This window comes from Sapajus apella, unplaced genomic scaffold, assembly GCF_009761245.1.
Source record: "Sapajus apella isolate SASKATOON/1434 unplaced genomic scaffold, GSC_monkey_1.0 scaffold3, whole genome shotgun sequence".
Classification (NCBI taxonomy): Eukaryota; Metazoa; Chordata; class Mammalia; order Primates; family Cebidae; genus Sapajus; species Sapajus apella.
The window spans coordinates 30,778,233-30,805,513 of NW_022436943.1; the positions used below are offsets into that span (position 1 = coordinate 30,778,233).

Here is a 27,281-nt window from a genome sequence, read left to right on the forward strand (position 1 = left end):
AAAAAAGAAGACAGTCAGAGATAACATGAGGAGAAATACCTAATGTAGATGACGGGGCAGGATGGGGGAGGTGGGGCATGGATGCAGAAAACCACCATAGGCACGTATATTCCTATGTAACAAACCTGCATGATCTGCACATGTACCCCAGAACCTGAAGTATAATAATACAAAAAAAGAAGCCAGTCATGTAAACATCAAGAGGTAGAGAATCCCAAATGAATCCTGCCTCTGCCTTTATTGTGTGTGTGAGCTGGGTGGAATGCTTAATATCTCTGTCTCTCGCCCTCATTTGCTTCATCTGGGAAACAGGATTATAGGAAGATCTAATTCTCAAATTGTTCTAATTAAATGAGATCATGCACAGAAAGCTGAGCTTAGTAGGAAGTTATATGTCCTTAAGAATCAAAAGGCACAAAAGGAATTGAAAACTCACTACAGCAAAAGCCGAATGGAAGCCCCTTATTATGCAAGATGACCAGCTAATGCCAAGTCTGTTTTACATAATCTTTCCTCACTGATTATGTAATATCTCTGCTGGTGTTGCTTCACAGTCACTGCTCTGTGTATATGCCTCACCACTAAATGTTCTTTCTAACTCACTGTGTTTCCTAACAGCTAGTCTGAGCTTTTCCTCCCATAGCTTCCAGCCATGGCTTCTTGCTCTCATCATCTGAGACTGGGCAATTCCCTTCCCTCATTAATTTTGTAACCTTGAAGATATTTCAGCAGTTTGAACAAGTACTCACCCGCAGTTTTCTTTTTTTTCCAAACTCTTAGATGACTCTAATTCTTTCTTTTTCTTCTCACATGTAATACACAAACTCAGTTCCTTTTTCTTCCTTCGTGTTTGCTCTAATTGTGGTTAAAACATTTCCTACATTGAGCCCTTCCAATTAATTAAGATTATTTTCTTGTTCTAATTGAGGAAATATAACCTATTCCCTGAAAAGCTGATCAACAGGATTTAAAGAAATCGTTCCACTTTATTGGTACTTAAAGCCATTTTCATTTCTTACTGTTCTTTATAAGGTAGCAGAAGCATAGTAATAATTCCATACATAGCTGTAAGATAATATTCAGAGTAAAATGAAATTTTAATTATATAAATTATATAGTTTGAGATTATGTTATTCATAGAGTTCTAGACTAAGATTTTTCCTAAATAATGATGGTGATTGACAGCCAACTCAGGTGAGTAGCATTTCCTAAACTTGTATATCTGAGCCACAGAATTCTATACCCACAAATTAGCAGAAAGCATGGTAAAACTACTGTTTTGTGGGATTCTACCTTTTAAAATTAGGAATAACCTTACTGCAAAGCAACTCAAATTTTTTTCCTAGATTTTACTTGTTGAAGTCATCACATAGGGTATTTTGGCAATAAAAAGGAATATTGGGACTTAGCATTTATTATCTCTCTCTGCAGGCACCTAATGATGAATTTAGCTAAAATGCAGCAAGAACAAGCCCTTATAGTCATACATAAAATCTGCTGCCCTATGCAGCATTAAATGCCACACATGTTGGTAACAGAATTTTTCTCTCTGAAGTGGGATCTTTGTTGAAACTTGCCTTGTTTTTTTTGTTTTTAAGAAGAGACTTCCATCTCAATAAAGAAGTAAAAATCAATACGTACTAATTTAAATATAACTCAGAAATGGAATTGAAAATTGAAGACATATGAGCAAACTAAATTATATTACATCTTACTATGATTGTTAATCTCTATGATTTGAAGCCAGACTGTCTTTGAACTTCAGCTTCCACTGATTAGATTTTTTTTTAACATGGAAGAAGTCATTTTATCTCACTAAACTTCCATTTCACCATGTGCAAAGTGGGTATAGCAATCATGGCTTCATAGAGTTACTGTGAGAATCACAAGTGAAGAACTCCTAATTCTAGGACACATGCATAGGAAAAGCTTCCCTCTTGAAGAGGCTATTCTGGGGAGTAAAAGCACATAGCCCTTTCATATTGCTATATACCAAAGCAGCCCAAAAGCCAGCAGCCTAAAAAAACAACCATTCATCAAACTTGTAATTCTATGAGCTGGCAATTCCAAAGCCACTGCCCTGGTACAGAATCACCACCTGGATTCCCCCTGCCAGGTGACTGACAGACCTTTAGTTCCTGGATAATCAGGTGGCCTGGCAGGCCAAATGGGAGGATCCAGGACAGCAAGAGGCAGGAACATTGGAAGGATTAAGGCAGCAGCTACATATTAGCCTGTACAAAGTGTTCTGATACACAGTGGTAGAATGTTGGCCATGTTGGTCCTGACCCATTCACATTACCATCCTTTTCCTGTCCAGGTTGCCCCAAGTATCTTGGTATCTATCATTAATATACCCATAAATTAGCAGAAAGCACAGTAAAACTACTGTTTCATGGAATTCTACTTTTTTATTAGGAACACCCTTTTTGCAAGACAACCCAAAATATTTTCCAAAATTATAAGATGATGAATTCCACAAGTGAGATAAATCACATGGGATGTGAGGACCCAATTAGCATTGGTATTCCCTGTATCTTCACAACAAGCATACTGCTTATATCCATGTATCTGCCCATCCCTCCTACCCCAAACTCCACTAAACCCACATCAAGAGCAAGTACACATTATATACATACTTCTTAGAAATAGGACAATTCTTAGGAGAAAAGGTGGTAGTGATGGGCTAAGAATTTTTCAGATCTTTAAGTTGGCTTCCCTTTTGATTATAACTTTCACGTTTAATTCATTTTTATTTTCTTGAATTTTTCTGTAATCAATGAAGAGAAACCATGCCACACCCTCAACACTTTGCTTAGATATTTATTCTCTGAAGTACCCCATTTAATCACTCAGAAGTTCTATCCCCCACAAAACACTAGGACATGAACAAAATTCAACCAAGTTCTTTGTCACTTTATAACAAGGATGGACTTTCCTCCAGCTTCCAATAAAATTTTCCTCATTTCCATCTATGATTTCATCAGAATGGCACATACTGTCCATATCTCTAACAACGTTCTGATCATGGTCACACAGGTAATCTCTAAGAAGATTGATGCTTTCTCTACAGCTCTCCTCTTCTCAGCCCTCAGCAAAATCACCTGTACAACTATTTTCCTGGTAATGTACATAATAATCTCTTCCAACCTTTATCTATTATTCAGTTCCAAAGCTGCTTCCATATTTTTAGATATTTGTTACAGTGTCTCCCCACTTCTTGGTACCAATTTCTGTCTTAGTCCACTTGAACTGTTACAACATAATATCATAGACCATAAAAAACAAAATGCTGTAAAACCATAGACTATGAATAAGATAAATTTATTTCTTAACAGTGCCGGAGGCTGAGAAATCCATGATCAAAGCACCCGCAGACTTGATATCTGGTGAGGGCTTTGACCCATAGATGGTGAGGGTCCTTTTTGCTTTATCCTCACATGGCAAAAAGGCTAGCTAGCTCCCTAACCTCTTTTATGAGGGCCTTAATGCCATTTGTCAGGCCAAACCTCATGACCTAATTAACTCCCAAAAGTTCTACCTCTTAGTACCAACACATTGAGGACTCAATTTCAACATATGGGTTTTGATGGGACACAGATGGGTAGCCTGAAAAAACCTATTCAGCATTTTGATAATATAGCAATATTTGTCAGGTAGGACAAAAAAGCCTCATTTTTCAGATAACAGAAAATAAAAGTTAGTGGAATTTTGCACAGGCATGCAGTTCTTGAAGTAGCAAAAGAGACACACCCCATTTCAAAACACATCATGGGATATAAACATTGAGAAACATGAAATTAGAGATAATGTGGAGAAAGCTAGAGAAAATATGATACTATGGAGAAATCTCTGGGGTAGAGCCCAGGAGCTTGTATTTTAAACAAATGATTCTTACTGGTACTAAAGCTGGAAAACAGTTGGCTCCAAACTATTCACTGTACTGAGGAAATGCAGTTGTAAAAGGGCACTAACCTGGATAATAAAGAGAAGGACTTCAGCTTGCTAAGGCAAGTTCAAGATACCATTGCCCCATAAGCTGGGTGGGGTTTTTCTTCTGTTTTTTTTTTTTGGTATGTGTTTGTTTCTTTTGTTTTGTTTTTGCATAAATCTGCCCTTAAGCCCCCCTCCCCCCTTTTTTTTTTTGAGAGTACAGTGGTGCAATCTTGGCTCACTGCAACCTCCACCTCCCGGGTTCAAGTGATTCTTCTGTCTCAGCCTACCGAGTAGCTGAGACTACAGGCACTTGCCACCACACCCAGCTAATTTTTATATTTTTAATAGAGATGGGGTTTCACCATATTGGCCAGGCTGGTCTCGGACTCCTGACCTTGTGATCTACCCAGCTCAGCCTCCCAAAGTGCTGGGATTACAGGCATGAACCATCACCCCAGCCAAGCCCATCTTGATAACACTGACTTTCCCTACTTACTCATTTTACTTCTGTGGGAGTTGTGTAAAGCTGGCCAGGATTGCTCAAAGCACACATCCAGATGTAGTTCCCATCCTGCACCTTGACAGTTAACTGCTAGACATTCTCCTGAAGCATCTATAAGACCCAAATGACCTGAATGACTTTGGCTCCAGATAACACTGAAGTTGCAGAACACTCTCTAGGGGCCATGACAAGTAGATCTCTCTCTGATGAAACCTCTCTACTTTAGCCGTCTCATTTTTACACAATATGCTTCAACAAGCTTGACTTAAGAACACATTGAATAGAAACAGCTCTGGTCTGCAGCTCCCAGTGAGAACAATGCAGAAGGCAGGTGACTTCTGCATTTCCAACTGAGGTACCCCAATCATCTCACTGGGACTGGTTAGACAGTGGGTGAAGCCCACAGAGGGCGAGCAGAAGCAGGGCGGGGTGTTACCTTACCCAGGAAGCACAAGAGATCGGGAAATTCCCTTCCCTAGCCAAGGGAAGCTGTCAGGGACCACACCATGAGAGACAGTGCTATCCAGCCCAGATACTGTGCTTTTCCCAATGGTCTCATAACCCACAGACCAGAAGATTCCCTCAGGTGCCCACACCACAAGGGACCTGGGTTTCAAGCACAAAACTGGGCAGCCATTTGGGCAGACACCAAGCTAGCTGCAGGAATTTTTTTTTCATAACCCAGTGGCACCTAGAATGCCGGTGAGGCAGAACCATTCACTCACTCCCCTGGAAAGGGGGCTGAAGCCAGGGAGCCAAATGGTCTTGCTCAGCGGATCCCACCCCCACCAAGCCCAGCAAGCTAAGATTCACTGGCTTGAAACTCTCACTGCCGGTACAGCAGTCTGAAGTTGACCTGGGATGCTCAAGCTTGGTGCGGGGACGGGCATCTACCATTACTGAGGCTTGAGTAGATGGTTTTGCCCTCACAGTGTAAACAAAGCCACCAGGAAGTTTGGACTGGGCAGAGCCCACAACAGCTTGGTAAAGTCTCTGTAGCCAGACTGCCTTTCTGGGCAGGACATCTCTGAAAGAAAGGCAGCAGCCCCAGTCAGGGGCTTATGATAAAACTCCCATCTTCCTGGAACAGAGCACCTGGGAGATGGGGCAGCTATGGACGCAGCTTCAGCAGCCTTAAACATTCCTGCCTGCTGGCTCTCAAGAAAGCAGCAGATCTCCCAGAACCACGCTCAAGCTCGCTAAGGGACAGACTGCCTCCTCAAGTGGGTCCCTGACCCCATGCCTCCTGACTGGGAGACATCTCCCAGCAGCGGTCAACAGACACCTCATACGGGAGTGATCCAGCTGGTATCTGGCAGGTGCCCCCTCTAAGATGAAGCTTCAAGAGGAAGGAACAGGCAGCAATCTTTGCTGTTCTGCAGCCTGGGCTGGTGATACCCATGCAAACGGGGTCTCAAGTGGACCTCAAACTAACTCCAGCAGACCTGCAGCAGAGGGCCCTGACTGTTAGAAGGAAAAAACTAACAAACAGAAAGAAATAGCATCAACATAAATGAAAAGGACATCCACACGAAAACCCTATCTGAAGGTTACCAACATCAAAGACTAAAGGTAGATAAACCCACGAAGATGAGGAAAAACCAGCAGAAAAAAACTAAAAATTCCAAAACCCAGAACGCCTCTTCTCCTCCACAGGATCACAGCTCCTCACCAGCAAGGGAACAAAGCTGGATGGAGAATGAGTTTGATGAATTGACAGAAATAGGCTTCAGAAGATGGGTAATAACAAACTCCTCCAAGCTAAAGGAGCATGTTCTAACTCTGTTCAAGGAAGCTAAGAACTTTGATAAAAGGTTAGATGAATTGCTAACCAGAATAACCAGTTTAGAGAAGAACATAAATGACCTGATGGAGCTGAAAAGCATAGCACAAGAACTTTGTGAAGCATACACAAGTATCAATAGCCAAATTGATCAAGCAGAAGAAAGGACATCAGAGATTGAAGATCAACTTAATGTAATTAAGTGTCAATACAAGATTAGAGAAAAAAAGAACAAAAATGAATGAGCAAAGCCTCCAAGAAATATGGGACTATGTGAAAAGACCAAACTTCTGTTTGATTGGTGTACCTGAAAGCGATGGGGAGAATGAAACCAAGTTGGAAAACACACTTCAGGATATTATGCAGGAGAACTGCCCCAACCCAGCAAGACAGGCCAACATTCAAATTTAGGAAATACAGAGAACACCACAAGGATATTCCTTGAGAAGAGCAACCCCAAGACACATAATTGTCAGATTCACCCAATTTGAAATGAAGGAAAAACTGTTAAGGGCAGCCAGAGAGAAAGGTGGGATTACCCACAAAGGGAAGCCCATCAAACTAACAGCAGATTTATCTGCAGAAACCCGTAAGCCAGAAGAAAATGGGGGCCAATATTCAACATTCTTAAAGAAAAGAATTTTCAACTCAGAATTTCATATCCCGCCAAACTAAGCTTCATAAATGAAGAAGAAATAAAATCCTTTCAAAACAAGCAAATGCTGTGGAATTTTGTCACCACCAGGCCTGCCTTACAAGAGCTCCTGAAGGATGCACTAAATATGCAAGGGAAAAACAGGTACCAGCCACTGCAAAAACAAGCCAAATGTAAAGACCTTTGATGTTATGAAGAAATTGCATCAACTAATGGGCAAAATAACCAGCTAGCATCATAACAGCAGGATCAAATTCACACATAACAATTTTAGCCTTAAATGTAAACAGGCTAGAGGCCCCAATTAAAAGACACAGACTGTCAAATTGGATAAAGAGTCAAGATCCATCAGTGTACTGTATTCAGGAGACCCATCTCACGTGTAAAGACACATGTAAGCTCAAAATAAAGGAATGGAGAAATATTTACCAAGCAAGTGGAAAGCAAAGAAAAGCGGGGGTTGCAATCCTAGTCTCTGATAAAAAAGACTTTAAGTCAACAAAGATAAAAAAATGAAATAAAAACAAAGAAGGGCATTACATAATGGTAAAGGTATAAATGCAACAAGAAGAACTATCTTAAAAATATATGCACCCAATACAGGAGCACCCAGATTCATAAGGCAAGTTCTTAGGGACCTACAAAGAGACTTAGACTCCCACATAATAATAGTGGGAGACTTTAAAACCCCACTGTCAATATTAGACAGATCAACAAAACAGAAAATTAACAAGGATATTCAGGACTTGAACTCGGCTCAGGTCCAAGCGGACCTAACAGACATCTACAGAACTCTCCACCCCAAATCAACAGAATATACATTTTTCTCAGTGCCACATAGCACTTATTCTAAAATCAACCTCATAATTGGAAGTAAAACACTCCTCAGCAAATGCAAAAAACTGAAATCATAACATTCTCTCAGACCACAGTACAACCAAGTTAGAACTCAGGATTGAGAAACTCACTCAAAAATGCACAACTACATGGAAACTGAGCAACCTGTTCCTGAATGACTACTGCGTAAGTATGAAATTAAGACAGAAATCAGTAAGTTATTTGAAACCAGTGAGAACAAAGACACAACATACCAGAATCTCTGGAACACAGCTAAAGCAGTGTTTACAGGGAAATTTATAGCACTCAATGCCCACAGGAGAAAGCAGGACATACCTAAAATTAACACCCCAACATGACAATTAAAAGAACTAGAGAAGTAAGAGCAAACAAACGCAGAAGACAAGAAATAACATCAGACCAGAACTGAAGGAGATAGAGACACAAAAAGCCCTTCCAAAAAAATCAATGAATCCAGGAGCTGGTTTTTTGAAAAGATTTACAAAATAGACCACTAGCCAGACTAATAAAGAAGAAAAGAGAGAAGAATCAAACAGACACAATAAAAAATGATAAAGGGGTTATTACCACTGATCCCACAGAAATACACTACCATCAGAGAATACTATAAACACCACTACACAAATAAACTGAAAAATCTAGAAGAAATGGACAAATTCCTGGACACATACACCTTCCCAAGACTAAACCAGGAAGAAGTCAAATCCCTGAATAAACCAATTACAAGTTCTGAAATTGAGGCAGTAGTTAATAACCTATCAACCAAAAAAAGCCCAGGACCAGAGAGATTCACAGCCAGATTCTACCAGAGGCACAAAGAGGAGATTGTACCATTCCTTCTGAAACTATCCCAAACAATGGAAGAAGAGGGATCCCTTCCTAATTCATTTTATGAGGCCATCATCATCCTGATACTAAAACCTGGTAGAGACACAACCAAAAAAAGAAAATTTCAGGCCAATATCCCTGATGAACATCAATGTGATGTTCATCATGTGCCCTCAATAAAATACTGGCAAACAGAATCCAGCAGCACATTAAAAAGTTTATCCACCACAGTCAAGTTGGCTTCATCCCTGGGATGCAAGGCTGGTTCAATATAGACAAATCACTAATTGTAATCCATCACATAAAAAGAACCAATGACAAAAACCACATGATTATCTCATTAAATGCAGAAAAGACCTTCAATAAAATTCACCCCTTCATGCTAAAAACATTCAATAAACTAGATATTGATGGAACATATCTCAAAATGATGAGTTATTTATGACACACTCACAACCAATACCATACTGAATGGGCAAAATCTGGAAGCATTCCCTTTGAAAACTGGCACAAGACAATGGTACCCTCTCTTACCACTGCTATTCAACATAGAATTGGAATTTCTGGCCAGGACAATCACGCAAGAGAAAGAAATAAAGGGTATTCAAATAGGAAGAGAGGAAGTCAAATTATCTCTGTTTGCAGATGACATAACTGTGTATCTAGAAAACCCCATTGTCTTAGCTCCAAAACTCCTTAAGCTGATAAACAACTTCAGCAGCATCTCAGGATATAAAATCATGTGCAAAAATCACAAGCATTCCTGTACACCAATAATAGACAAACAGAGAGCAACCCATGAGCAAAATCTCATTCACAATTTCTACAAAGAGAATAAAATACCTTGGAATACAACTGACAAGGGATGTGAAGGACCTCTTCCAGGAGAACTACAAACCGCTGCTCAAGGAAATAAGAGAGGACACAAACTAATGGAAAAGCATTTCATCCTCATAGAAAGGAAGAATCCATATTGTGAAAATTGCCATACTACCCAAAATGATTTATAGATTCAATGCTATTTCCATCAAGCTACCATTGACTTGCTTCACAGAATTTGAAAAAACTACTTTAAATTTCATATGGACCCCAAAAAGAGCCCATATACCCAAGACAATTCTAACCAAAATGAACAAAGCGGGAGGCATCACACTACCTGACTTCAATCTATACTGCAAGGCTACAGTAACCAAAACAGCATGATACTAGTACCAAAACAGATATATAGACCAATGGAGCAGAACAGAGGCCTCAGAAATAACACCACACATCTACAACTGTCTGATCTTTGACAAACCTGACAAAAACAAGCAATGGGGAAATGATTCACTATTTAATAAATGGTGTTGGGAAAACTAGCCACATGCAGAAAACTGAAAATGGACCCCTTCCTTACACCTTAAACAAAAATTAAGATGGATTAAAGATTTAAATGCAAGACCTAAAATCATAGGAATCCTAAAAGAAAATCTAGGAAATACCATTCAGGACATAGGCATGGAAAGACTTCATGACTAAAATACAAAAAGCAATGGCAACAAAGGCCAGAATTGGCAAATGGCAGCCGATTAAACTAAAGAGCTTCTGCTCAGCAAAAAAACTATCATCAGAGCGAACAAGCAACCTGAAAAATGGGAGAAAATTTTGCAATCTATCCATCTGACAAAGGGCTAATATCCAGAATCTACAAGGAACTTAAACAAATTTACAAGAAAAAACAACCCCATCAAAAAGTGGATGAAGGATATGAACAGACACTTTTCAAAAGAAGACATTTATGTGGCCAACAAACATGAAAAAAAGCTCATCATCACTGTTCATTAGAGAAATGCAGATCAAAACCACAATGAGATACTATCTCCCACATGTTAGAGTGCCTATCATTAAAAAGGAAACAACAGATGCTGGATAGGGTGTGGAGAAATAGGAATGCTTTTATACTGTTGATGGGAGTGTAAATTACTTCAACCATTGTGGAAGACAGTGTGGAGATTCCTCAAGGTTTTAGAATCAGAAATACCATTTGACTCAGCAATCCCATTACTGGGTATACCCTAAGGATTATAAATCATTCTAGTATAAAGACACATGCACACATATGTTTACTGCAGCACTATTTACAATAGTAAAGACTTGGAACCAACCCAAATGCCTATCAATGTCAGACTGGATAAAGAAAATGTCACACATATACACCATGGAATACTATGCAGTTATAAAAAAGGATGAGTTCATGTCCTTTGCAGGGACATGGATGAAGCTGGAAACCATCATTCTCAGAAAATTAACAAAGGAACAGAAAACCAGACACCGCATGTTGTTACTCGTAAGAGGGAGTTGAATAGTGAGACTATATAGGCACAAGGAGGGGAACATCACACACCAGGGCCTGTCAGGGGGTGGGGGGCAAGGGGAGTGATAGCATTAGGAGAAATCCTTAATGTAGATGATGGGTTGATGGGTGCAGCAAACCACCGTGGCACATGTATACCTATGTAACAAACCTGCTCGTTTGCATATGTATCCCAGAACTTAAAGTATAATTTTTAAAAATTAATTTAAAAAAGAATGTGTTTATGGTATCTCTCATGAAATTATTTTGTTTTCACACTTTCTGTGTTTCATTCGGTGCAGTGAGGAAAGGGAAGAACTTTATCTTTTATACATGCTTGCTGTATGCATAGAGATTTCCGAGATGTTGAATTTATTTAGGTTCAAGACAGGTGGACCAAACACTTCACATAAGTTCTTCAGGTTTTAAAAAGATTACTCATCGCTTCACCAGATGCTTTGCAATTTTATCAGCACTGTATGCTTTATACAGATGCTTCCTGAAAAAGGAGAGATACAGATACTTAGTTTAATGCCATGGCTTTTGTTTTGTGCTTACTTCAGTGAGGAATGAGTTCAAATCCATTTTTTAGCCTCTTATGTTTACATTGTTTCCTATGAGCAGATGGCCAGATAATTACCTAAATAAGGAGTTTACTTCTCTGGAGTTGGCCTGCCAAGATTTATTGTAATACCAAATACAAATGCTATTAAAAGGAGGAACATTTGGAAGCTTACAATTGTGTGTCAAAATAAATAATTTGAAAGCTGTATCTTTTATGCATCCTTTTAGGACATGAAGTTTTCACAAAGAGTTGATAAGGGTACTAATGCAAACCAAATAAAGGTAATGAAAACTAAATAATTATTAAATAATTTTCTGCAGCTCTCTATTCGTTTTTCAATAAATACAGGATATCCTCAATTAAAATGTAAATGGAATCCATTGCACAAAGCGGCCTGTCTGGATGATACGTCATCATTCAATACTTTACTAGTAGCCACTGAACAATGTCCAAAATAAAGTAGAATCATTGCTTCATAATTCAGATTATGACATATTATGATCATTCGTCTTTAGTACTAGAAAAATGTGAGCCTGGAAAAGTTTCTAACACATTTTCTCAGGAATACAAGATTATTTCCTGATCTATGATTCTATGACTTTTTAGGTCATTGACTTTGTTATATCTTGTTTTGTTCTGCACTACCAATCAAGTAATGAAAGCAAGACTGATTTCAAACTCAGATATAGATTTAAATCTTGTTTCCTCACTCCTAACTGCATGAACATGAACAAGACACCTTTTCCTAAACTGCTTCATGTAGAAAAAATTGAAACCAGCTAACTCATGAGATTGTGATGAATAAACAAGGAAGTATTTAAAGTTCTAATACTGATTCTTCACTTGTCAAGTCCTCAATATATTGTATTTCTTTTCTTATATTGCATCATTTTAGAATTCTCAAATCTGTCTTTTCCTCTCCTCTTTTTTTTTTTTTTTTTTTTTTTTTTACGTTGTTTGTTTTTGGAGACAGAGTTTGCTCTTGTTGCCCAAGCTGGAATGCAATGGCGAAATCTTGTCTCACCGGAACCTTACCTCCCAAGTTCAAGTTATTCTCTTGCTTCAGCCTCTTGAGTAGCTGGGATTACAGGCATGGGCTACCACATCCAGCTAACTTTTTTGTATTTTTAATAGAGACAGGGTTTCTCCATGTTGTTCAGGATGATTTCGAACTTCCAACCTCAGGTGATCTGCCCACCTTGACCTCCCAAAGTGCTGGGATTACAGGCGAGAGCCATAGCACCTGGCCCAAATCTGCCTTTTCTATGAAACCTTTCATCCTCTGGTCCCAACAGAAAAGATTACAATTCTAGAGAATGTACGAGAGGGATGATAAAATATGGATTAGAATGACAGCAGATAAAACCTAAAAGACAATTTTTTTTTTTCCCACCCGAGTTGTCTTAGTAAAAAGAATGATGGCAACTCTTGAAGAGAGTTGTCTCTCATGATGTTTTCTTTTCTTTTTGTCACTGTGGTCTCACACTGGCTTTGCTTTTGTAAATGAGAAAGTGGTATGCTTCCTGTATGATAGAATACCTTTTCTCATTGATCTTTTCCACCAATTTTTAAATTATATCTGCTATTGTACATCTTAATTTTTAAAATCAGTACCAACATGACTTTTTGTTCATTATACAAAATACTGGAAAATAAATAAATGTAAGACATTAAGCATAAACACACTTTCCAGGGAGAGCTACTTTATATAACTTTCTATATTTCCTAACTACATGTAAACATTATATAACACGTATACAAAAACCAGTTAATACTATATATTTCTAATGTAAGGATCAGAATAAGTGTTCTACAAATGCTTGGGTGTGTTTTGCTTTTATATTTGTTTTTCAGTAACATGCTGGACACAAGGTACATACTGGATACCCTTTTAAACTTAGTATATTTATTGACACATCTTTTTGTGTCAGTAAATACAATTCTGCAGCATCACTTTTAGTGATCATATAGTATCCCACAATATAGATAAAATCAAAACTTAATTTATTCCTTATTTTGACTTGTCAGGTTTTCTTTTTTTTTTTTAGCCGTAACACAGTTTTAATCAACACCCATGCAAACAAACCTATGCCCCTCTTCTTCTTTTTTCTCAATGACTTTGTTTAGATAAATTCTTAAAGGTAGAATTGCCAAATTCAAGTAATCTACTCATAATTTAGGAGACCGTTACATATTGCCAATTGTTCTCTGAAAGATTATGTCAATTTACAATCCAGTCAACTGAGAATGACCATTTTTCTGTAATTGCAGGTATAGATATTATGTTGAAAACTAAAAATAAAAATCACATTTAAAAAGCAAGTCATCACGCCCTAAATGTTGAATGGCAAGAACATGCATTCTTCATGCTATGTTGCCAGCCCACGACACCTTTCCAAACCCTCTTCCGGATATACAAGATCCTATAACCCAGCAAAGACGCAGTCTCACTAAAGCAGTATAAAGTGAGTTCTGTCTTGTCTTACTAATTTGATTAATTTAGGAGGAATGACAGGAAAGTTCCTATAAATTGTCCATTGACGTTCACATGAATTCTCTCACTCTGACTTTCCACCATTCTACATCAGTATCACTTTCGGTAAATAATATTTTACATGTGGATAGTTTTACAATGCCCATTTAAATTAATTCTAAACTGTTTTGAAATCCATAAAAACCCTTGTGGAACATTTGTAGCTTGTACAGTAGTCTCCCATTATGGAATCAAACGTGAAATGTCTGTGTGGGAGCTGTTTTTCTAAGGTAAATAGATTATTATTTATATCTCTAGGTACAAATGTTTTTGAATAACCAGAACATATAGCATCTGAATGTGCCCTTACATAATTTTCACAGCTGCTGCATTCTTGTCAGTGCACTATCATGGTGCAGCTTTGATACTTTGATCTGAGTTTGACCCCTGGCCATGATTCTTGCTCGTGTTTTTATCATCCACTCTTAATGTGAACAATAAATCTGATAATATCCAGCACTGCTTCCTTATGTTCTCTGACTTTGACATTCAGGAAAATCATTAATTCTGCTTCCACTTTGTCTACATCTCCATACTTGAGACTTTTTTTCCTCCTTGAAGGAAGTTAGAATACATAGTCTTGGAAGTCCAGAGGCTAATGGCTTTGTACTTGCCGTATTGCATAGAGCTCAATTTGGTATGATCAAATGATGATTACCAAGAGCTTTAGACTTTTTTTTTTTTTTTTTTTTGCTATTTATAAAGTAACCAACACGAGCAATTAGGAAGGAGGCTGAGTGATAGAGGGAAGATTGGGAGGGGAGAGAAAATTGAGAATTTAGAAAGATAAGTAACAGAAACTCTATCTCAAATTGATTTAAATAATAAGAGAGGTTCTCAGGCACATGTGCCTGAAGTACAGAGGTCAGCTAATTGAGATTGTTCTCTCTTCTGAAATGGTGCAAGAAGACCCCTTTTCTATACTGTGAGAAGGACCCTTTTCATTCTGTCTTCATTTCCTGAGTCTGCCTCCTTCACGCTGACTCCATTCTGTGCAGGCTTCCTACCTCATTGTCCCCAAATGGCTGTCTTGTTGACATTCAGGTTTCTTCTTGACTAAGCTGTCCAATCTAAAGTAGCCAGCATTCTACTGTGAACAGTTGGGAACTTGAATCTCATACACGCTATAATATTCACATTCAGCAAACAAGAGCACAGGTTTTTCACTCTCAAACAAAATTACTGAGTTTTGACCTAAACCAATCACCCTAGAGCACTTGCCCATTCTATACCAGTAATACAGCTGGGTATGGGGTCATACCAATTAGCTTAGACTTGAGTCAAAGATTCTAATTCAGAGGTCAAGCCAGCTACCCTTGAAGCACATGGGACACATTAGAAAGGGTTAGAACCAGTAAACAAATGGAAGTGCTACCTACCACCAAAAGTAAGAGGAATATATGATAGGTGGCCAAAAAGGCAGATAGCCACCAGGGTAGCTACAACTAAATGAGAAACATTGGGTTTCACATTAGTTCAGGGGGCTGTAACAAAATATCATAGACTGGTGGTTTAAACCAGAGAAATGTATTTTCTTATAATCTGAAGTCTAGAAATTAGAGATCAGAGTGCCAGTGTGGTTGGGTTCTGGTGAAGGCTCTCTTTCAGGCTTGTAGACAGCTGCTTTTTCATGGTATTCTTACATGACAGAGAGAGAGAGGAGGGAGGGAGAGAGAGAGAGAAAGAGAAAGAAAGAAAAGAAGAGAAAGAAAGAAGAAAGAGGAAAGAAAGAAAGAAAGAGAGAAAGAAAGAGAGAGAGAGAAAGAAAGAAAAGAAGGAAGGAAGGAGGGAGAAAGGAAGGAAGGAGAAAGAAAGGAAGGAAGGAAAGAAAGAAAGAAAAGAAGGAAGGAAGGAGGGAGAAAGGAAGGAAGGAGAAAGAAAGGAAGGAAGGAAAGAAAGAAAGAGAAGGAAAGAAAAAGAAAGAAAAGAGAAAGAAAGAAAGAAAGAAAAAGAAAGAAAGAAAGAAAAAGAGAGGAAGCTCTGTGGTTACGCTCTCTGGTGCCCATCATGAGAGCCTAACCCTCATGACCTCATCTAAACCTAATTATATCCCAAAGGTTTATTCCTTAAATACCATTGCCCTGGGAGTTAGGGCTTCCTTCAACATATGAACTGGGTGGGGGCCAGGGGTGTGGAATAATTCAGCCCACAGCATTCCTCCCCTGAACTTCCAAAATTCATGTCCTTCTTGCTTGCAAAATATATTTATTCCATCCCAACAGCCCCAAAGTATTAACTCATTCCAAGATCAACTCTAATGTCCAAAGTCTCATCTAACTCTCAACGTAAATCACAGGGGTGAGATACAGGTAAGACCTGAAGTCTTAATTCATCCTGAAGCAAAATTGCTTTCCAGCTATGAGCTTGTGACACCAGGCAAATTATATACTTCTAAAATACAATAGCGGGCAGGCATAGAATAGACATTCCCATTCCAAAAGGGGAAAAAATAGGAAAGAAGGAAGGCATGACGGGTCCCAAGCAAGTCAAAAAGGTAGCAAGTCAAATATCAGATCTTAAGGCTCAAAAATAATCCTCTCTGGTTTGATGCCCTGCCCTCCAGGCCCACTGAGACAGCAAGGTCACTCCCATGACTTGAAGGGGCGGCCCTGTCCATTTGACCTGGGATCGCTGCCCCTGTGGCTCTCTGCATGGTCCTCATTATCTGAAATGGAGTAAAAAACAACTCTTTCCCCTTCCACCTGTGGTCAGAGTGGCAGCCCTGGTGATCTCTGAATCACCTTCAATATTATCCTTCACTTTTCTTGAAGAATATTCCATTTTCACAACCAAATAACTCAATGGCTCCATCCTATAGATTCCAAAAAGTCTGATAGCCTTCCTACTTTTTACCTAGGCTCTATCCCTTCAGTTCAAACTGGCAATGACCCCTATGGTATAATCCCATTTCTATCTCTGGCTTCCACAGGGATGGCTGATTAAATCCATGGTTCACACTCACCATCACTTTATCAAGTTGTTGTTAGGCCACATCTTTAGTGTTCTCCTCAGAAAAAGCTTTCTCATTTTTTCGCAATATAGATAGCCTGAAAATTTTCCAAATCTCCAAGCTCTTGCATCTTTGCTTAACAATTCATTCTTCAATTTATTTATCTCTTCTCGCATTTTACTGTTAACAGTAAGGAGGACCCAAGCCATACCTTTGATATTTTGCTTCAAAATCTCATCTGCTAAACACTCAATTTCATCACTTGCAAGTTCTAACTTTCACAAAATCCTAGAACACAATTCAGCCAAGTTTTTTGCTTCTGCATGACAAAAACTGTTCTTTCTCTAGTCTCCAATAACGTTTTCTTCATTTCTGTATAAGATGTCACCAAAATTACCCTTTACATCTGCATTTCTGCTATGCATCTTAAAATTCTTCCAGACTCTACCCATTGCTCAGTTCCAAAACATTTCCACATGTTTAAGTATTTGTTAAAATAGCTCCTTCTTCTTAGTACCAGAATCTATTATAAGGAATTGGCTAATGTAATTATGGAAGCTGAGAACTCCCACGATCTGTAGTCAAGTAAGCTGATGGAGACTGAGGAGAGCTGATGTGTAGTTCCGGTCTGAGACCAAAGGCATGGGAACCAGGAGAGTTGATGGTGTAAGTTCCAGTCCACAGTTATTACATTGGAGACTTAAGAAAAGCAGGTATTTCAGTCAGTCTGAAAGCCAGAAAAGATTACTCTCCCAGCTCAAGCAGTTAGGCAGGAGGGGTTCTCTTTTACTAAATCTTTTTGTTGTATTCAAGTCCTCAAATGATAGGTTGAGGTCAATCCACGTTAGCAAGTAACGATCCACGTTACTCAGCCTATCAGTTTAATTGTGAAATTCATCAAGAACCACCCTACCCCTCCCCACCCCACCACAGACTTACACAGAATAATGTTTGGCCAAATGTCTGAGTACCCCATGGCTCAGTCAGATTGACACCTACAGTTAACCTTCACACACGACATGCATGCGCGCGCGCGCACGCGCGCGCACACACACACACACACACGTGCGCACGCGAAAAGCTTAAAGTGTATCTCCTACTTTTAGAAAGTAACTTCAAGGAAGAGTTTATTGAGTGAAATGCCAAAAGCAGAGACATTGTATTCAGTAATGATTCTGCTATAAAAGCTCAGAAACACTGGTCAAATACTGACTTTTTGTATACATATTTGTTTTAATTTAATGAAGGACATGATTTGAAGAATCTAGACTAGATTGCTAATATATCCATTAATTCTTCAAATAAAGCCATTGTAAATGTTTGAGCAGTATTCTATTGCTGTTAATTCATGTTTAAGTTCTCACTGTAGTGCAGCATTTTAAAATAAGTAAAGCAAGACTTCTTTATGCTTTAGATATCTGATCTGAAGTACCCAGCATTCTATTGTGAAGAGTTGAGGACCTAATTTTTATTTAGGCAGTAGAATGGGAAACCATGTAACCTAAAAGTATTCACAACATTTTCTCAATAAATTCTTTGATTATTCTAACATCAGTTGATTCTGGGCCATGTGGCATTTAATGAGTGATTTTAAATTTGAAAGAAAGAAAGCATTCATTCTTAGAAGAAATCTAGATGGCTTCTGGGACATCTGGTTTCAAGTAGCATGGCCCTCTGCACTCTGAAATTGCTATATTAATTGGCCTACAGAATGGGTTATTTAAGATTAGCTATTTAAATGTTGGGAAATGGCTACTAAACATAGTGATTTTAGTTTGAGGGTAATTAATGGTGACTTAATCTTCTAAGAATAATCCACTAAATCCAACTACTTCTGCCAGATAGAAGCAGAAACAGTCAGGATACTAATTTTGCTCCTGTAGTAAAGGCCGAAGACGTTTATTTTTGTCTCACACAACAGTCTGAAGACAAGTAACCTCCTGGGCAGGTTTTTTGGTATAAAGGGTAGAGACTCCCAATTCCTCTGGCTTCCTTAATATTTGACTCTGATCTCTAGATCTAAAAAGGATTTGCTGGTAACTTCTCTCCCACTCCAACATCTGCCAGTGAAAACAAAGCGGGGAAATGAAAGATGGACGCAGAACCCTCCTTGTAGAAACATGACCCAAATGTTGCCACATCACTTCTGTTTAGTTCTTATTGGCCACAAACATGACCACACCTAGCACCAAGTAAGTCTAGGACATAGATCATTTACTGGACGGCACTGGGCCCAGTTGAACCCTATATCTTTATAGAAAAAAGAAGGACAGATAGTAGGGAGAAAGCAAGAAGGCTTTGGCACAGAGCCTCTGAAGGACAGGGACTATGTCCTATCCATCAAAGCTAAGTAAGGGGCATCTGTCCAGATCTCCCACGTTGTTCAAATAGAAACAATCATGGAAAGAATATAAGATTCTTATACACTTGTGAAAATAGTACTTCTAATGCAGTTTACCATGGGTTCTAGATTCTAGCATGTAAAAAATTATAACATGTACTCTTTACTTCTGATTTTTTTGAATGTACACTTTTTAAAAGTTTGGGAAGTACTACAAATAAATAAAGAAGATGACAATCAACTACAGTTCTGTCAGCCAGAGATAACCATTAAGTTGTCTCTTTAGTTACTTTTATGGGTTTTCTCCATGTGACTTTTCATTTACCTTATTGGACTCAGTTTTGCATTATTTAACCTGATATTAATAATATACATTTTTCTTACATGATTAAAATGTGATTCTCAGTATCAGTTATACATGTTCATTAATTTAACCTGTAAAAGTTCCAGAATTTTTTCAACATATTACTGATGTTAGATGCTTAGAGTTTCCATTCTTTGTCGGTATTAATAATGCTATTATGAACATCTTTATGCACAAACTTTTGTCTGATTTAGCAATATGGATTAAAAGCCTTTAAAATGGTTGGAAGACTCAATGGTAGGAAAATTTTAAAGGCTCTTAATCAAAATTGCTAAATCACTTTCCAAAAAGTGTTGTGAAAATTTCTTCTTAAACTAGTCCTACTAGTCTTTTTCATATCACCCTCACTAGCATTATCGCAATTAAATAAATCTGACTCAGCTGATTAAGTGAAAAAGGACATTCACAGCCCCTTGATGACTGATGGGACCTAGTGTAGTTTCAAGTGTACCAGCAATGATATCATGTCTGCATTAAGTTATCATATTTTGAGCATTTATTCATTTCTTATTTTAATGCAAATATGAACAGTCCTACCTGATTGTGTTAAGCATGAAGGCAAGTACACAGTAAATGAAGATATCTCATTTGATGACCCCTACATTTAATGATATATAATTACATTAATGATACCAATAAACTTGATCCATCCAAGAATCTTGAAGAATTTAAAAAAAAAAAGAGAGAAAGGGCATTGAATTACTGTGAAATGGCACCTCACTTATGTCCCAAATATCATGCAGTTTTCTCAAAGACTTTAAATTCTCATTTCAAAGCACATTAATTCTTATCCTAGATAAAATCCTAACACATTTGATTATATGATTTTCAAATACGTGGCAGATTAAACACAGCAAAGTAGAAAGGATCAGCAGATACATTAACAACAAATAATGGTAGCTGAAAAAATGACAAAGAGAAGAGATAGAAATGTTTATAACACACACCAAAAAAACCCTGAAATTATGTTTTTTTAAATGGTGATGTTTTTAATAATAACAGTGTTTGAGTAAATTATAGCTCATCTATTCAAAGATTATTAAGATGTCTTTATATTATTTTTACAACAACTTTGAATGTCACAGAAAAAAATCCTTTTTATAAGGGAGAAAGCTGGATATAACTTTGCAGATAGAATTTAATTACAAATTTGGTTTTAAAAGTTGAAGAGGCATCCTGGAAGTAAATGTACTGTAATATTAACTATGATTTTTCTTAGGCCGAGTAAGATTATTTTCTTCTACTTTTTTCTGTATCTTGTAAATTTTCTAAAATGTATATGTATTACTTTAATAAAGAAAATTAACTTTATTTTTTTTAAATAATATTCTGGAAATTTTAGGAGTAGAAATTATTCTTTTGTATTTTACTGACAAATAGAATTATATAATAATTTCTCCTTATAATGGTAGGAGAGTTATTTAAAAAAATCAAATAGAGCTACAGGCTTTATTGCAGAAGACCTTGGATAGTTATCATTTGTCGTTGAAGATTTTTATCCAAAGTAAAAATAAATACACAGTCTATGTAACATATAAAGGTAAGCAACTGAGATTCAAAACTCATAATGAGTGGTGATTTTTTAAATCGTTTATTAGGCATTAGTCTACTGAGGATGTCTCTTGAATAATGTTTATATTATTTCTTTTATAAAGTAATTACCATAGTGTTGATCATTGTGGCATTAGAAAGAAAATTCTTAAATTCAGTAAGTCAAACATCAACATCTATTTAGAAAGAGTGCTCATGCTATATAAATAATATTGCAAACACTACAGGAATTAAAATTACATTTCAAGCTGGTAGGACTCCAACAATTTTAATCAAAATATTTTTTAAATTTTTATATACGCTCATCTTACATATGAGAGTGGCGTGATTATGTAAATTGTTTTTGTAGCATCTCGTAATTCAATTTTTTTGTTTGTTTGTATTTTGTAGGAGTAACTTTCAACTACGTTTACTTAGAAGAATTTATAGTATTTTCCAGAAAATTATTAAATGTATATAGGCTTTAATAATAGCTTGAAATAAATCATCTGCAGTCTTTCTAAGCTAATAACATGAACAATTAAACTACATTATTTCCTTCATGAAATTATAAATTACCATGGATATATATGTCAGTTTTTAGGTTATTTTCTTACAGACCTTTTTAGTTTTTCTCTCCCCAATCCTCCCATCCCCTGCTATCTCTCCCCTAGCCTCCCACCCCACTACAGGTCCTGGTGTGTGATGTTCCCCTCCCTGTGCCCATGTATTCTCAATGTTCAACATCCACTTTTGAGTGAGAACATGTAGTGTTTGGTTTTCTGTTCTTGGCTCAGTTTGCTGAGAATGATGGTTTCCAGCTTAATCCATGTCCCTGCAAAGGACATGACTCATCCTTTTTTATGGCTGCATAGTATTCCATGGTGTATATGTGCCATATTTTCTTTATCCAGTCTATCATTAATGGGCATTTGGGTTGGTTCCAAGTCTTTAATATTGTAAACAGTGCTGCAGTGAACATACATGTGCATGTGTCTTCACAATAGAACAATTTGTAATCCTTTGGGTGTATACCCAGTAATGGAATTGCTGGGTCAAATGGACTTTCTATTTCTAGATCCTTGAGGGATTGCCACACTGTCTTCCATGATGGTTGAACTAATTTACACTCCCACAAACAGTGTAAAGCGTTCCTATTTCTCCACATCCTCTCCAGCATCTGTTGTCTCCAGATTTTTTACTGATCACCATTCTAACTGGTGTGAGATGGTATCTCAATGTGGTTTTGATTTGCATTTCTCTATTGACCAGTGATGATGAGTTTTTTTTCCATGTGTTTGTTGGCTGCATAAATGTCTTCTTTTGAACAGTGTCCCAAACCTTTTTTTTTTTTTTTTGAGACGGAGTAACGCTTTGTTGCCCCGGCTGGAGTGCAGTGGCGTGATCTCAGCTCATTGCAGTCTCTGCCTCCCAGGTTCAAGTGATTCTCCTGCCTCAGGCTCCCAAGTAGCTGGGATTACAGGCACCTGTCACCACACCCAGCTAATTTTTGTATTTTTATTTTTTAGTAGAGACAGGATTTCACCAGGTTAGCCAGGCTGGTCTTGAACTCCTAAGCTCAGGTGATCAACCTGACTTGGTCTCCCAAAGTGCTGGGATTACAGGTGTGAGCCACCACACCTGGCCAAAGCTACCGTTTTCTGTTCAGCCTCACAATACTGGGCCTGAGTTCCTGCAACACAAGTTTCTGCTTTGCCAACAGCCACCTGCGAGGCTCTGCCGGTAGGGGGCTCCAGAAGGAAGCTGCAAGGCTCGAACTGGGAGGAGGAACTCACTTCAGGTACATTTTAGTTCCTGTGTCTCCTCTCCAGCTACCCTTCCTTTCTGTGGCCAGGGTTCATTCCAGCAGCAACTACTGATTTCAGTTTGCAGTTTTTCTAACATTTGCAGAATCAGCTCATACCCTCCTCTTCAGAGACGCCAGCATTAGCTGGCCAGTGCCCCTTAGTAGAAATCTGGGTTATGGCTTCACAGGGATAGGGGTGTCACATTTAACATAAAATATAGGAAACCCAGTTAAATTTGAATCTCAGATAAACAATGAATAAACACTTAATATAAGTATGTTCCCAACATTGCATATTTAACTGTGTTTACTGTATATTATCAGCGGCTAATGTGCAGCGTCCCCTCTCTAAGCTTCTGTATTTTCCCTTTGCTCCCGATTCCCTGAGTTAGTAGCTGTTTTCTGCTATTGCTATCAACTTGATTCCTGCATTGTTCTTTATATTGTGTCCTATCTCTGACTACATTCATAGATACAGTAGAGTTTTTGAAAGCAGATAGTGGGATTGATAAGATACTTTTCCTACAAGCTAATATTGCTATGTATAAGTTAACAGGGATACGCATATGGTAACTCTGATATAAGCTACCTGAACTTTGTTTAGCTTGCAAGTAAATGAGTTCATGTATATATTTATAGTTCTATGTTCAAGGACATAAATCATAGTAAATTCTTGTGCATAGCATATCTTCTTTATCAGCATTGTAAAACTGTGACAGGAAGACAAGAAGAAAAACAACTTACAGATTGAATGCGGTTGTAAAGTAGATCAATTATTTATTTGTAAAATAGATTAATTTCTAGCCCTCTTACTTCTGAGTTCTAGACTCTGGGCACTAAATTCACTAGTTGGCAAAATACTCAGCACACATGGATACATATTCGTCATCTCAGTGGTATTTACATGGTGTTTGCATTGCTCTTATCAAGTTTGTCCAGACTTCCCATTTACTTTTTACCATGTTCCCACCCTGCTCCAACTGCTGCTATAGTGATACCTCCAACTGCTGCTATAGTGGCATCTTTGACTATAGTGACCCCCTAGGTAACCTTGCCTTTTTTCTTTGCCTAGTATGAAAGTATACCCAATACCACCTTCTTAATTGCTCACTGGGAATGTCCTCTCAAAGCTCCTAAAATTCTTGACACTCTCCTTTTGTTTTGCCTTTCTCTAGCCGGACTATTTTGATTATACCACTTCTGAACCGACTCTGGGTTTCTGGCTTGCCTCAGGCCACATTTCTGATGTACAGTTTGGCTTTCATTGTAATTTATGGCTGTAGTTGATTGTACAGTGATCACTTCAAACCCATCCCTTCTTGCTGAAATCCTATAATTGCTAGTGTTTAACATACGAAACTCCTTATCCCTGATTTGCCTCAAACTTCCGGTTCTCCTGTGCGTCCTTTCATCTTACCTGAGGCCCTGGATTAGCTCTGGCCTTGCTGCTTTCCAGTCCTGCTTAAATAAATGAGCAAGCTATTTCTAGCTAAATAAAATGAGCTGAGAAGAATAGGCTGCAGTGGGAGAATTAGGTGACTATTTCTGCATGTCTGATTATTTGCAAGTGTGCAGGGAAGGATGTTGCAATGCCTTGGGACTGAGCTTGCTGGCCCTGGAGCATTTCCATTCTCCTCTGATGCACTGCTCATGAGAACCCTGCAGGGTAGGCATCACCCTTGCACCAGCCAGGCATAAGAAAGAAAGATTGCCGGGCACGGTGGCTCAAGCCTGTAATCCCAGCACTTTGGGAGGCCGAGGTGGGTGGATCACGAGGTCAAGAGATCAAGACCATCCTGGTCAACATGGTGAAACCCCGTCTCTACTAAAATTACAAAAAATTAGCTGGGCATGGTGGCGTGTGCCTGTAATCCCAGCTACTCAGGAGGCTGAGGCAGGAGAATTGCCTGAACCCAGGAGGCGGAGGTTGCGGTGAGCCGAGATCGCGCCATTGCACTCCAGCCTGGGAAACAAGAGCAAACCTACATCTCAAACAAAAAAAAAAAAAAAAAAGAAAGAAAGATTAAAGCTTAGAAAGGTTAAGTCACTTGTCCAAAGGCACACAGTAGCCAAGGAGCGGAGCCAGGATTTAAATTCAGGCTGAGTTTATGGTCCCATTTTTTTTTTTTATCACTATGCTATATGTGCTTGATTTTATGTAATTGAGGCTTCACAATCTGTCTAGTTCTTCAGTTCAGTGAGGTTTGGGGTAGTCATGGTTGGTTGCAAGTCCAAAAAGTTTCACTGGTCTCATGGCAGCAGAGCAAATGTTGTTCTCATTCTAGGCTCACAGAATGAGAGCACAGAAGCATGTGCATTCTGATTGACCACACATTTCCCGCCAGCTGCATAAAATCACTATTCATTATTTAGATTGGAAAGCATACTGATGGCCAGCATTTTCTTCCTGTGTGTGACTGACTGGCAGCTGTGACTCTAAATGCACAGAACTACAGACAGAGAATGATTTCAACAAGTATCCTTTAAAGCATTATATCGTTTTAAACCATCTTAGCCATCTTTAAGTGTACGGTTCAGTAGTGTGAAGAATATTCGTATCATAGTGAAACAGATCTCCAGAACTTTTTTGGTTTTGTGTATCTGAAATGCTATACCCATTAAGTCACAATTCTCCTTCTCCCCTTCCTACAACTCTTTTTGTTTCTATGAATTTGACTACTTTGTATACCTAAGAAAGGTCGAATCTTAACAGTAGTTATCTTCTCGTGACGGGCTTACTTCTCTTTGCATAGTATCCTCAAGGTTCAACCATGTTGTAGCATATGACAGGGTTTTCTTTCTATGACTGAATAATATTTCATTTTCCATAAGTATCACATTTGTATACCTATTCATTCACTGGTGGACATTTAGTTTGATGCCACTTCTTGGCAATACTGAATAGTGCTGCTGTGAACATAGATATGCAGATATATTATAGAAACCTTGCTTTCAATTCTTTGGAATTCATATCAAGAACTGAGATTGTTGGATACTATGTTTTTTTTAAAATTTTTTGTGGAAAGTCCATACTGTTTCCTAATGTGGTAGCATTATTTTACATCCTGCCAATAGTACATTACAGTTCCAATTTCTCCACATTGTCACCAACACTTGCTATTGTCTATAAAACAATATATTATCTTCTTTTTTTGATGATGCAATATAGTTTTTATTTTAAAAATATATGACTTAAGCTAATATTTTTTGAGCAAACATGCAGGGTCAATATATTTAAATATTATCCAGCCTTCTAAGTGTGTTCACTTTCAAAGGCTAAGGTTTTTCCTGAACATTCCTTAAGTAAATGAATAACTTGCTCTTTTGAACTTAAAACACATATTTGTTTCTTCATTCCTGTGGCTATCACTGTCTTACCCAGCACTGAAATCTTCTTAAAATTAGTCAGAGGAAGACAAGTGGGAAGGTGTAGACTTCTCACTTCACTAGTCTGCTAAAGATGAAGAAAAAATATGATGCTATTCAAAGACAGTCTGTACTTAAAGATTAGAATTTTGGATGGAAATAATCCAGTGAAATAGCAAGAACGTTTGAAAGAGAACTTGACAAACCACTGCTGCTGAAAGCTGAATTCCAAGAAAATATGCCCAATATCCATGACGCTGAGAAGTAAGTTTCTGAAATCATGCCTTTCTATTTTTTTTTTTTTTTTTTGCATTTGCCTAAAATGTCAATCATTTGTAGAGGCAAGCAGATTCTTGCTACTGGATCATATAAATTAACCAAACAGTATATGCAAATAACAGTAGATTTGGATATTTGTTTAGTGGCCCTTTTATAGGCTATCAGAAATGGCCAACTTTTGATTTTAAGAAATGAATATTAATGTGTGTTGTCAGTAATATTTTGATTATGTGGTATAAGATTATTTTTAAAAATCTTTAAAACATTTATCTTATTTCTATTAATGTTACTTGATTTTTCTGGTTTCCAATTCCCATTTCATTCATAGAGGCTTCTAGAAGTAAATGTCTTTTTTTCATTTTAAACATGAAAGCAAATGAATAAAATGAACTTCCAATGCATTTAATGTCACACTTACTGTGAGACAGCCATATTGAGATTCTCAAAAAATTACTAGTATGTAGAAAGGAAGATTATCATTTTTGGGGCCAGGCATGGTGGCTCATGCTGGTAATCCTAGCACTTTGGAAAGCTGAGGTTGGCAGATCACCTGAGGTCAGGAGTTCGAGACCAGCCTGGTCAACATGGCGAAACCTCATCTCTACTAAAAACACAAAAATTAGCTGAGCATGGTGGCAGCTAGTAGGGAGGC

General features: G+C 38.0%; 1 protein-coding gene across 6 annotated transcripts in view; it reads left to right on the forward strand.

Moving 5' to 3' along the window:
• OXR1 (oxidation resistance 1) overlaps positions 1 to 27,281 on the forward strand; it is a 479,029-nt gene that overhangs the window by 280,798 nt on the left and 170,950 nt on the right. The window contains exon 1 of one of the 6 annotated variants that reach the window (XM_032246288.1): positions 26,239 to 26,614. The exons of the other annotated variants lie outside the window; for them this stretch is intronic. Coding sequence (XP_032102179.1) covers positions 26,602 to 26,614 — 13 coding nt within the window. The 5' untranslated portion in view covers positions 26,239 to 26,601. Of the gene's footprint in view, positions 1 to 26,238; positions 26,615 to 27,281 lie in introns of those variants that run through there. 6 annotated transcript variants of the gene reach the window in all.